Consider the following 13398-nt stretch of genomic DNA (forward strand, 5'->3'; position numbering starts at 1 on the left):
CATTCTTTTTCTACTCCCCCACCCCTTTCCTGCTTGTCTAAAACAGAGCTCTCTTTGCTTCACCACACAATCTAGCAACTGTTACTGGCAAAACCACCTCCTCTGCTACCACAACCATCCAAAACAGCATTCCTATGTACTTTGGCTTCATTAAATCTTCATCTTAGTTTCCAATCTTAAAAAAATCCTCACAAACCAAACAAAACCAAAAAACCCTCCTTCTTTCCAGTCTTCCTTATTAAACTTAAATAATAACAATAATACAGTATAGGGTGAAAGACATTAGTATCACCGTTAAGACAGTGCATTACTGACAGCCACATACTATGGCTTGTGTCCCTCTCAGACACTCCCACTCATGAACTAACTGTGCTCCATCTTAAAAGACTGGTAAGGCAGTTTGAAAGCTCTGGTGTACAAAACCCAAAGAACAAAATAAAGTTAGTCTTGGAAGAGGAGCTGGCAGCACTACCTGTTATTAAGGTTTCCCAGAGCTTACCATGACACAGTGTCTTCAATTCTTCTAACTGTGCCTGAATGTAACTGTTTAAACTGATTTTTTTGTCCAGTAGTGTGTAAAAGAGTCTGAGTCAATCAAAAAAGTTCCAGATATTTCTAGAAGGTAGAATGAAGCAAAATATTGTGGCACGGATGAATAAGACCAAGAAGATATCAAAAGATGAAGAGAGGGAGAAAGAGGGAAAAGAGAAGAAAAAGTCAAAGTTGGGGACAGAAAATTAAAAGTAGCTGGAAGGAATAATGCTCAGATAGGTAATATGAATTGTAGACATCAGGGGAAATAGAAAACAGGGAGCAACAGAGAAAAAAATAAAAACTAAAGTATATGGGGATGAGCTCTAATAATTAGTGCAGAAAAAGAAGCAGGAACGACTGAAAAGAAAACAAACCTGGAAGAATGCTAAAACTGGGACATACAAACAAAAGAGACAGTAGCAGCAGCAGATTACTGTAAATTAAATGGAGAAGTACTGTAGACAGATCAAGAAACATGGAAAGTGCTATCATCTCTTGAACAAATATGAGGGTGCTACTGAAAGACTGCAGGACACTCAATAGAGAAATTGCAAAACCAGCAATGCCAGTGAAAAATACCAGTGTCTCCTAGATGATTTGCACATTGAGATCAAAATCCAAGAGTACTGAAAAAGGCACTTTTAAGCCTTGGAAATATGATAAATTGCTCATCCTGTTCCAATGGCAGTCAGCACAGAGCATTGAATTTATTACTGCTGTAAATTTCCCCAGCAGCTCAAATACCAAAATTCCATGCACCAAAATTCAAGATTCCAAAACACCTTTTAAAGCAGTTGGACTGTAACAGAGCACATACACAGAGGCTGACATCCTAAATAATCCTAATTCAGATGCTATCTGATTTTGCCTTGTAACATCCTTAACACAACAGTGCTTTTACACTGTTTGACACAACGGTGGGTTTGTGCAGTTTGACCCAGATCTTTCTCTTTAGGCAACCTACTTCTTACAGGAAATATTCTGGCAATGTAATACTGATGATAAATATTGTTAGCCAAAGATCATTATTTACCTCCCCCATTAGTTACAACTGTGCTCCCTCGGTTTTCCTGATACTGGCTTTCTCTTCGCAGTCTCTGTTCTTTAGTGATCTCTGCCACACGTAAGGGAAGATCTGAGAACTCATCTGTTGGCTTTCAAAAACAAACAGTAAAGTTGAGAAACACTTGTCTTCAAAAGATCATCTTGTAAGCTACTACCTCTTGATTTCTGGTTTTACTTCAGTTGTCCTGGTTTGCACCTACAAAACATGAACTTAAAGCAAAATACAGCTATCGTGTGTTGTTCTACAAGAATATGTATTTAAGCTTTCTTACAGCAAACAACAGCTTGCCTACAGTTCTCTCTGCAGTATCTACAAGGGCTCAAAACCATTCCAGAATGGAAGCTCCTAGGACTCTCACCAAACCTACCTAGGAATACAAATGGCCACACAGAGCATAGCTCACTGAAACACTTCAGGTTTTGGCTACTGCCTTGTCCCAAGAGGGAAAAGGAGTTTCTTCCCAGGAAGAGCAAGTGACAGTCTCCTTGCTGAGAGAGCCCATTTTCCTGCTTCCAAATGGCAAACAGATTTTAGCATTTGAAACAAGTCAAGAAGAAAGATGACAAAAATTTCCATCTCATTTTTGAAGCTTAATTTTCATGTTCAGATTTATTCTACTGAAACAAGTACTCATGAATAATTGTAGTTGACTCAACACTGCAATAAGATACAGCTAGAAGCCTTTTTAAAAATGAGGAGCCTCATCTTTTTCATCTTTTATGATCCAGCAAATTAAGATCATGCACTGTTTTATGCTTCTCACTATTTCTAACTTTCCATCCCATATAAAATCAAACTTTTCTCCAATAAAGCAACAAATGATTTTGGCACAATGCAACCTGCATATGCATTGAATATGTCACCTACTGAATATGCTTCCAGATATTTATTTACTTAGTTCTGTTTCCTGCACAATACTGCACCCCCTCAAAAACAAAGCTGCAACACTTACTTCGTTCCCTGACCATCTTTTGTCTCCGCTGTCCACACTATTGAAGCCAGAATCAAGCGCTCCATAGGGACGGCCAGAATAGAGTTCCTCATGGCTGTCAAACACAGAGTTTTAGTTACTGTAACACCACCAAAAGCTTCCCAGCTACTACAGAACAGAAGCTACCAAGCACAGTTGCAGCATGTTCACAAGGTCAGCGGATCAGAAAGCATCATACTGCATTGGCACGTGCTTACAACCACAATTGTCAGTCAGTTGCCCACCTGCCACCGTCCAGTGTTCAGAGCTAACCTGCTGCAAAGTATATAGCCATACTTGAAATATTTCCCAAGCAGAAATTATGACAAAAAAAAACCCCCAAACCAACCAACCCACCCCACCAACACACCTGCAAAGTGGTCTCTTCACTGCTTAGTAAGTAAAACTTTCATTTTCTGCTGCTCATTTATTTTGGTTCAAAACCCCTGTCCCACAAACTTTTTTGTAAGTAAGGATAAACCTACATAAATTACTAAAACTATAGACAATAGCTCTACACAAAAGTAAGCAGAATGCATCACACAACCATCTTCTACCTCACAGTTACCTAAGAAACTGTGCAGTAAGGTGGACAGTACTTCAAATGCTTCATAATATCATAAATATAGAGGCACAGTTTCCATCTACAGAGCCTGATTTTGTTAATGACATGTCTAGACAAAGGCTTTAGGTATGTGCCTAGTGTTACAATACACAACCAAACAGGCACACAGCTCTAACTTTCTGGGCCTAGAATGTATGTAATCCAGCAGTACAGCCATCCCAGTACAGACATCACAGATGTCAAGCCTGGCAACTGTTGCAGATAGCTACAGTAAAAGAGACAATGGGACTTGTCTGATCCACTGCAGATGGCATTTCACAATGGCTCAACTGTCCTACTGGCACTCGATGCCCCAGGGAGAACTGCAACAGTAATTACTACATAATACACAAGGAAGAATGAGTTTCAGGAAGCTAATTGCTTCACCCCATTACAACTGCATTGCAGGTCATTTTCTTGCTAGTACTGTGCTCAAGTTGTTGGTTCTTCTGAAATGCCTCTTTTGGCAAATATTTCTTTTCAGTTTACTCAGTATTATAATCCTAACTGACTCAGCACCACGTGTGTGCATAGGACTTTGTAGAACAGTGACAGGTTATTATCCTGGGTACTTTTGTTTTTCAGATATACATAAAAATGCAGAAAATAAGAGGAAGGATGGAGGGCTACAGATGAGAAACATGAGGCTGTACAGCTGTTTCTATGCAGATGTACAACACAAGGTAAGCTCTTGTATTGGCACGGAGTTTTGATTAACTCAGAAGAATTCCATCTTTATGGCCCTGCATTTGAACCAACTCTTGTTCTTTTGGGTGGGGAAGAAAAGAGAATCACTGTGAAATTGTCCAGTGCAGTCAGCTAGCTATTAACTTCCATCAGTGGCAATAAAACCGTGCTTACACTAACAGTTCACAGGACTTAAATGCTGGATTTAAAACAGGTCAGAGAAAAGAAGAATCTACAGTGTAATTCCACTTTAAATGTACCAATATTTTTTGGAATCTCCTGAGAACCCTGGAGACATTCAGTGCTGATGAAAAATCACTCAGTCAGTCCCTCATGCAAATTCTTCTTCATGAAACTGATTCATGACTGTGAGGCCCTTTGATTTGTGTTTTATTGCTGCTAAGACAGCACTACATCCTTGAGCAATTTACTCCTCCACACCGTATTACCACCTTCCAAGCTGACTGAAGTAATTTTTACATATATTTAGTTTTGTACTTCATTGGCTCCCTTTTTTTTTTTGCACCATGTAACAGAAATAAATCTTAACTTCTGCTTTTCTCTAGAATCATAATTTAGCAGCTGATAGGGCTGCCTGTTCCAACATTTGTGTTACAAAGCAAAGAAATAGTGCCAAATGAAAGCTCGCCAAAAATAACAGCTGGGGTGGAGATCAGCATTTACACCTGTGGTTGGAGTACAGCAGTTAGAAAATTCTGTACAAAAGGTTAAAAATGACAGCAAGGATATACTTCAGTAAGTGTGTGGAAAATATTAAGAGATGTTATAAACTGAATACCTGTTAACAACATGAGAGTGTGCCCCTGTGCTACGAAGACACCAACGCTCGCTTCTTACTGCACACCAACTAACCCTGACTGCCTTTAATATGATACTGCCCAAGATTTCTTCTGAACACCTCCTTGGTTCCAGTGGTACCTTGTTAGAATGCACCACACAAAGGATATTCCTTCAAAGCCACCTCCACCAATGCACTGACTAAAGAACAATCTCAGGATCTACTTTTTTTAGAGGACTCAGACAACTGACAAAATTTTCATGAATGTCATCAAAACTGTTCCAAACTTACCATGATCCAAATCCCATGGGTCTCCTGTCATAATCAGGCAAGTCTGGAGCTATCTTGCATGCTTCTATGTTCAGGTATTTAAATATATGAATTTTGCCTTTTATACATATCTTAAAAAAAAAAAAGCAAGCATAATTTGACAATATGTTTTCAAGGTACTCTACAGATATTTACATTGAGAATAATAAATGAGCACATTTGTGGCAGCTAATGTGTTTTTTCTTCTAATCTCACTGCACTTTGTAGAAACAGCTACAGTGGAGCATCACAGGCTGCCTGTGATAGACAGGTGGAAGCTGTCCTCCCAGTACATCTGGTCTGCATGCATCTTTGTCAGCTGGATGCTGAAATTTCCTCATGCAAACAAGATATAAGCATTTACAAGTGCTAGAATTTATACCCTTGGCATCTAAACTGATGCATCCCACCCATGCCCAGCTTTGAATGGCAGTGGCAGACTGCCAAAGCAAGCTCAAATTTGAAGTGAATGAAGCCAGTAACAGCTGCCTTTGCTTTCAAAAGGGAGGCAAGACTGCATTGAAACTACAGGTGTTGGCAAGTGCCACTCTTGAATCAGAAGCTGCACACAGTACAACCTGTAAAACTCAAAGGCTTATATACCCAAGTTAAGAATCAAGTTAGTCACTAACCACACTGCAGTTTCTAGCTCAAAGGCCAAACTGAGCGCTCTGCTGCAAGGTAAACCAGCACACAGCACCACAGAGACCTCAGTCAAAATTTTGACATTGAAGAGGCACAGAATCAGTCTTGCCTAACAGAGCCTCCTCTCTCAACACTGAGACAACTGCTCAGCTAACATTAGTACAATGCTAATGGTGGAATTTTTATTAACACCCCATAGGCAAGATCACTAATACAGTAAACTAAGAGAAGGAAAAGGGTTTTTTCCCCCCAGCTATGCTGTATATTTAACACCTTTAGACAATACAATTAAAGACCTTAAATAAAGTTTGCAATATAATCCTATAGCTTCTAACTTCATTCTGCTCTCTTTGGGTGAACTGGTCACCCAAATTCCTAGCTGCATTTACCTGTGCAGGGGGTGACTGGAGAGGGTTGTTCTCTAACATGATGGTCTGCAGATGTCTGAGGTTCCTATAACAAACTGGTATTGTTGTTATTTTATTGCAGGAGAAATCTAATCGAATCAAAGGCAACTCAGCAAGCTCTGCAGATAAACACACCATTTAGAAGATTAAAAGAGTGCAAAAACACCAAAAAGGGCAAGAGTGTAAAAATACATGCTGTACAAAATAATTAGGTACACTGCTGCTAGTTCTCAGGTGAAGAAAAAAGGCACTGAAATTGCTTGGAAGTTTGTGCTGCTATAACTGACAGCCTTTATCTCACCTTCAGGTAAACGCACCAAATTATTTCTTCTGACATTTAGGTCTCGCAAGGATTCCAAATTGCCAATCTGTGGAGGTATTGTCTGTATTTCATTACAGCTCACATCCTGTAAGGCAAGAGTTCAAGAATGAGTTATCACTAACTGAGAAATCTCTGTTAACTAAAATATACAGCACTTCATTTAGGAACTGAAAGAAAAAAGGACAACCATTTACGTAACACCTCAGACCCTTGCATTCATTAAATCTCATTGCGAACGTGAAGCACAATTCTCAGTTTAAATATATGAGCAAACAAAACCTTTATAAGATTAAGTATTCAGATATAGGAGTTTATTTCACATTACCTCCATCAAATTATTCCATATTATTTAAGACAGAGCAACCTGCTACATAAAAAAGGGTTTTGCCAGAAACGAACACACCAAGAGCTCTGATCCCAGCCTTCCTTTCACAACCAGGTAAGGCTCTTAGCTAAACTGACATGGATCATTTACTCTCCCATGCAAAGCATCTAGCATCTTTCCCTCACACAAACTTTTTTAAAAATATGAGTATTTCAAACTCTTTTTATAGAATCATAGAATCAATAAGGTTGGAAAAGACCTCAGAGATCATCAAGTCCAACCTACCCCCCAACACCTCATGACTAACTAAACCATAGCTTCAAGTGCCACGTCCAATCCCCTCTTGAACACCTCCAGGGACTCCACCACCTCCCTGGGCAGCACATTCCAATGGCCAGTAACTCCTTCTCTGAAGAACTTTCTCCTCACCTCGAGTCTAAACTTCCCCTGGCACAGCTTGGGACTGTGTCCTCTTGTTCTGGTGCTGGTTGACTGAGAGACCAACCCCCTCCTGGCTACAACCTGCCTTCAGGTTGTTGTAGAGAGCAATAAGGTCTCCCCTGAGCCTCCTCTTCTCCAGGCTAAACAACCCCAGCTCCCTCAGCCTCTCCTCACAGGGCTGGCACTTGAGACCTCTCACCAGCCTCATTGCCCTTCTCTGGAGTTCAAGAGTCTCAATATCCTTCTTAAATTGAGGGGCCCAGAACTGGACACAGTACTCAAGGTGTGGCCTAACCAGTGCTGAGTACAGGGGGGAGAATGACTTCCCTGCTCCTGCTGGCCACACTATTTCTGATGCAGGCCAGGATGCCATTGACCTTCTTGGCCACCTGGGCACACTGCTGGCTCATGTTCAGCCAGCTGTCAACCAGTACCCCCAGGTCTCTTTCTACCTGGCTGCTCTCCAACCACTCTGTCCCTAGCCTGTAGCACTGCATGGGGTTGTTGTGACCAAGTGCAGCACCCGGCACTTGGACTTGTTAAATGACATCATGTTGGACTCTGCCCATCTGTCCAGCCTGTCAAGGTCCCTCTGGAGAGCCCTTCTACCCTCTAACAGAGCAACACCTGCTCCCCACTTGGTGTCATCTTGGTGGACTTAATGCCCTCATCCAGATCATCAGTAAAGATACTGAGTAGGATTGGGCCCAACACTGATCCCTGAGGGACACCACTAGTGACTCACCTCCGGCTGGATGTGGCACCATTCAACACCACTCTCTGGGCTCAGCCCTCCAGCCAGTTTCTAACCCAGCTCAGAGTGCTGCTGTCCAAGCCACAAGCTGACAGCTTGGCCAGGAGTTTGCTGTGGGGGATGGTGTCAAAGACCTTGCTGAAGTCCAGGTAGACTACATCCACAGGCCTCCCCACATCCACCAGACGGGTCACCTGATCATAGAAGGAGATCAGGTTGGTCAGGCAGGACCTGCCCTTCCTAAATCTGTGTTGGCTAGGCCTGATCCCTTGGCTGTCCTGCAGGTGTGCTGTGATTGTCCCCAAGAGGATCTTCTCCATAATCTTTCCTGGCACTGAGGACAGGCCTGTAGTTTGCAAGGTTCATCCATCTGGCCCTTCTCGTGGATGGGCGTCACACTGGGCAATTTCCAGTCATCTGGGACCTCTCTGGTGAGCCAGGACGGTTGCATGATTTAGTTGATTAGGTGGGTTGGATGACAGGATGGACACAAGGATCTTGAAGGTCTCTTCCAACCTGGTTTATTCTATTCTATCTATAAATGATGGAGAGTGGCTTGGCCAGCTCATCTGCCATCTCTCTCAGTACCCTAGGCTGGATCCCATCTGGTCCCGTGGACTTGTGAGTATCTAAATGGCTCAGCAAGTCCCTAACTACTTCCTCATGAATTTCAGTTCAGGAAGCCAGTTATCCTGAAGTCCTCCTACCTTACTGTTGAAAATGAAGGCACTTCATCCTGCTCCATAGCACCTCTATACAAAGTCAAAACATAGCTGGGGGAAATATTATAGCAGATAGTCTTCCTCAAGCTAAGAAGAGATTTAAAGAACTTGCCATTGCATACAAGTGACTGGTTTACAATCACAAAGTTCTTAGCAGCATGAAAGCCCAGATGTTCATCTTGCGCATACCCAGATAGCGTCCTAATTACTGCATTATTTTGATCAGAAGCACCTCCAAACCTATCAAACATATATCAATTAAAAATTCAAGACTGAACAGGAATAGTTAAGAAGTAAGTGTATACTCACAAGCTCTGTCAGCTGTCTGAGCTGTCCAATTTCTTCAGGTATTGAAACCAACTTGTTATTACTTGCTATCAAGACTTTCAGCGGTAGACTACAGAGGTGTACTGGCAACGTTGAAAGCTGGTTTCGACTTTTTGGAAAGAGAAATACCCCAACATCATCAGAACTCTAGGGAGAAATCATCTCATATTTTAACACAATGAAGGATGCACAAAAAGCACTCTCCATTTAGATGATTAACTCAGTTTTCACATAATTACTATAAAGTAGTTCCATGGAGTCACTCTTCATTACTTGCTTTATGTATTTGTGTGTGAACAAACGCTGAATATCAAGTACCAAACTTCGTCAGAGACTTTCAAACTCAGTGGAGGGGAGTATGGTATTTTCAGTTTCTTTCAGGTGCTTCTGGTAACTGGCCACTCTCTGTCACCATGACTATGCCTGAGAGGAAAAGCCTTTCTGATGGTTAGTAGTGCAGGTTAGCACAGACAAAATGCCACAAGTTATTGCTTGCTGAAAATGTACAGTATATTTCTAAGTGAAGTCATGAGGATCAAGAATCTTGGCATGATGGATCTTACTATTCCAAAATCCAGTCTCAGACATCTCATAATTAACTACTTTAAAGCAAAAATGAGGTCCTAGGACTAGGACTGCAACCTCTGATAAGAATCAGGCAGGATGAGGATGGATTGTAAACCGGAAAGGTTCTCTTTAGGAATAAAGCACAACAAGGAGCAGTGAGTAGATAATTAGAAAGTTCTTAGGATCTTTAAAAAAGCCTTAATCATATGTTGACATTTAGCAAAATATATTGCTATAGTTTTTCATGACTGAAATCCAGATTTCCCTGCTATTAAAGCAAGAGGGGGGGGAAAAAAACACAAGAGTTCTGAACCAACAGAGCAGGTTTTAAAGGATAATAATTGGACTGAACCCACTAGAGATCATAGCAATAGGAAACTCATACCTGATTCACATCCTATTCCTGCAATTCTCACCAGCAATACAAAAACAAAATAAAGAAACACAACCCTACTAAATTGGCAAAAGTGTAACAGCAGAAGGAAACAGCCTGAAGTTTTTCTTGATTAATATCTTTGCTGATCTGTAGCGAGGAACTTTCCACACCTCTTCAAAGCTCTTCTACAAATGGAGGATGCTGTTCACAGTTAAATTTCAACAACAGGCTCAATTGCAGCAATTAGCTGGCAGAGCAATGTTAATGCCTGAGAAAGATATTTGAAAGCCACCAGGACACTGGTACACAAAATTCTGTAAGCCTTATTCAGCTGCTGAGAGCTGAACTGAAAAGACTGTACAAAAACTCCATCATCTGTTTCAGTCTATATGCCTGCATTTCACATGAGAACTACTGGAATTTATTTTAGGATTCCTTTAAGATGGAATTAGCTTTCTTCTTTATACTTCACTTCTAGAAGCTGCTTCTTAATTCTTCCTTGATCCACCTAAGTGGGTAAGACTGGTTCAGGCTGCTTTGATCCAATGTCACAGAACATAGCAGCATGGTAATCACCCCCCATGTTAGAATTAAAGATACATCAAAATTTATAGACTTAGGCTAGTGATGTTAAAGCAAAATTTCTGAGACAATCATTACCTGATATTGAGAAATGTTAAAGACTGCAAGTTCAAAACTGCCTCTGGGATGTATCGAATGCAGTTCTGGTACAAATTAAGACTCTCAAGGGAGACAAAGTGACATGCTTCTGCTGGGAGCTCTGACAGTCTGTTCCGTGACAAATCTGAAGGGAGGGAAAAAAAGAAACACTCAGTAAAGCTATCTTAAAACTTCACAAGGACAAGTATTGTCTGCTTATTTGCTGTCACACAGTGGGAACAGTTGGACAGGAATCAAGTTTCATGATTTTGAAGTGACACAAAAAATAAATCAGCGCTTTGAAATCTTACAGCCACGATGAGAAAAAGAGAGCTAGATGCTACACTCCTTTCAGAGTCACACTTGCATATTCCCAACTGCTTTCTCCTTAGAGAAAACTAGTTTGTGATGCTCAAAGCCCAGCTTCAAATCTGTATTCTAAGACCATCTTTAGACTATGGAGTTAGTACTGGGTGGGCAGTGTGGTAATGAAAAGAAATGAGAAGCACTTTTCTCCCAGCCTCTAAGGTACTCTCTGCTACACGGAAATCCCAGCTCCTAATTTCTGTGTAAAATATACACACACATTTATAGGTAATGTTTCCAAGAGGAGAAACATGAGGCACACACCTTTGACAAGCCTTCTATACTTTAGCCAAAGCATTCCTTCCTGCAGAGAGATTCCAGATCAAGCCTGCAGCCTCAACCAGGCAACGGAAGGATTTTCAATAGTCTTCCCAGCTGCAGACAAATGCTCTGCCTGCTGCTAGCAGTAAGTTTTACTGTTTCTTTGTGATCCTGTATTTCTTGCAAGAAAAAGTTTAACCAAAACAGCTATCAAATGTCTGTATTTGAAGAATCAATATTTTCCTTAGCCAGCCCAAATCCAACTATCAGTATAAACCGTCCATCAGTACTATGCTCCTTCAAGAGTAAAAGTTGCCTTGTGATAGATAATGCAGTTGCAAATGGTTCTTTTTTTTCTTTAAAGGTCAAGGAAAGCTCTTGCTTGTAAATGCCAAGGGACAGTTCTCACAAACACACACTAACAGCTCCTTCTTCCTAACAGACTCAACTCTCGCTGCTGGCAGGAGTTATGCTCACATCAGGAGTACTTTGTGTCAGCAGAGAGTTCCTATAGAGACACTGCCTGTTTAATAAACTGAAGTGTTGCTTTCACATGAAGAGAGGGCAGTCACTAACTGTAAAAGCTCATCTGACCTGAACTGGTGTCATGAATTATTAAAAACAAAAAAAATTAATTGCTGTCTTCTTTGTTTTGAATTTCAATGACTCCTCATCAGCTTGAGAGGATAAAAGCCCCCACTGAAAAGCACACACAATAAACTGACATGGTGATTTCTGTATCTTTATTCCATGAAGAAGCCATCCAATACAGATTACAATTTAAAGCTGCTAATGCAGACAGGCTTTGTGTCTCAACTTGCTTGGTTTTTCATTTTCTTCCTCCTTGTTGTTGTCTTTCAAAAAGGCAGTTTTTTTCCAGAGCAGTTAAGCCCTCCATAGAGATACCCTCCCTACCACTGCTCCAATGCATGCTGGAGCTGACTCTAGGTCTACCTCAACGCTTAGAACATGGCATGAGCTACTACAGATATGGAACCAGTAATTAAAAATCTGAGTTCAAAGAATTCCTATGAAAAACTCTGCAGAGAAAAATCACAGAATGTTAAAGGCTGGAAGGGACCTTGAAAGTTCATCCAGTCCAGCCCCCCTGCCACAGCAGGATGACCTATACCAGATCACACAGGTTTTGAATACCTCTAGAGAGGGAGACTCCACAGGCCCCCTAGGCAGTCTCCAGATGCATTTCAATGTACAAGTGGGAAGGAACTGCATTATGCAATCCCCAGGCATGACTGAAGCTAACTATAGCAGAGGCTATGGTGGACACTACAATGTTCAGCAGATATTCAAGATGCACACAGCTAATAAATGACCCCACGAAAATCATGGGAAGTTCTAATCCACTGACACAAAAAGGAAACAAGAAACATAAAATTTCTCCTCTGTTCAGCAATAAGTATTAATTAAGAATTAGTAAAAAATGGCACTAAGTGCTTCTTTCCAGCTTGCATCAGGCTCAAACATGACCTCAGCTTAAACTTGACCAAACTGGATTCTGAAAAAACAGCACTTTAAATGTTTCTTATCAGCTCTAACAGTGGGAGCTAAACCTACAAAAGAATAGAAGTTGTCAGCATTGTCTGCATTGAGTATCAAGAATTGTTTCATTGCCTTATGACAGAAAACAGTTCCAGATCTCTGCCTTTCCTATTTTTGTGAGACCTTCCCCCACACACACTTTTTTTCTTTTCTAAAAAGAAAAACCTGCACTTAGAGATTGCTAAAGGCAATTGTCATAAATATTGTGATGTTACCACACACTAATCCACATAAAACAGGATAAATGCATGAAATGCAAAGAATCCACCCATTGTGATGGATCCCAATTTCTGTTACTGCCAACCCTGAAGTCTTCTTACCTCTGTTGCTTGTCCCAGGCCCTTTGTGTTGTTAGTTTGTGGGAAACTGATCAGAATATGTTTGTTCTGATCACCTCACCACACAGCCCCACAAACTCTATGCCAGAAATAGGGAAGACTGAGGATGTAGGCAGCAGAGTCCCTTGTTCTGATGGTGGGGATCAGTTTTGCTGATTTAAAGCACTAAGTGGAAATACTTAATGGTTGGGGCTGATCAGAACCTACTTAAGAAACTGCAGATAGTAAAGGAGTCTAAGTCATTGTGTATGTCCTGCAGAGTCACAGCGTGCACCATCCAAGGGACTTCGTGCAATGGACACTTAGTTTGCAGAAGCCATGTCTCATAATACACTGCTTTGTTCACTGCAGTAGATTT

General features: G+C 41.1%; 1 protein-coding gene across 17 annotated transcripts in view; it reads right to left on the bottom strand.

The window, feature by feature from the left end:
• The window catches only part of LRCH3 (leucine rich repeats and calponin homology domain containing 3), a 69183-nt gene that overhangs the window by 30616 nt on the left and 25169 nt on the right, over positions 1-13398 (bottom strand). For all 17 annotated transcript variants that reach the window (XM_068163984.1, XM_068163986.1, XM_068163980.1 and 14 more), the window contains exons 2-8: positions 10516-10660; positions 8895-9021; positions 6323-6428; positions 6004-6140; positions 4952-5061; positions 2553-2646; positions 1568-1688 (exon numbers count right to left, since the gene is read on the bottom strand). In XM_068163984.1, the coding sequence (XP_068020085.1) occupies positions 1568-1688; positions 2553-2646; positions 4952-5061; positions 6004-6140; positions 6323-6428; positions 8895-9021; positions 10516-10660 (840 nt within the window). The remainder of the gene's footprint in view (positions 1-1567; positions 1689-2552; positions 2647-4951; positions 5062-6003; positions 6141-6322; positions 6429-8894; positions 9022-10515; positions 10661-13398) is intronic.

This window comes from Melanerpes formicivorus, unplaced genomic scaffold, assembly GCF_026170545.1.
Source record: "Melanerpes formicivorus ecotype bairdi unplaced genomic scaffold, bMelFor1.0.p_v2 SCAF_76, whole genome shotgun sequence".
NCBI classification, from domain to species: Eukaryota; Metazoa; Chordata; class Aves; order Piciformes; family Picidae; genus Melanerpes; species Melanerpes formicivorus.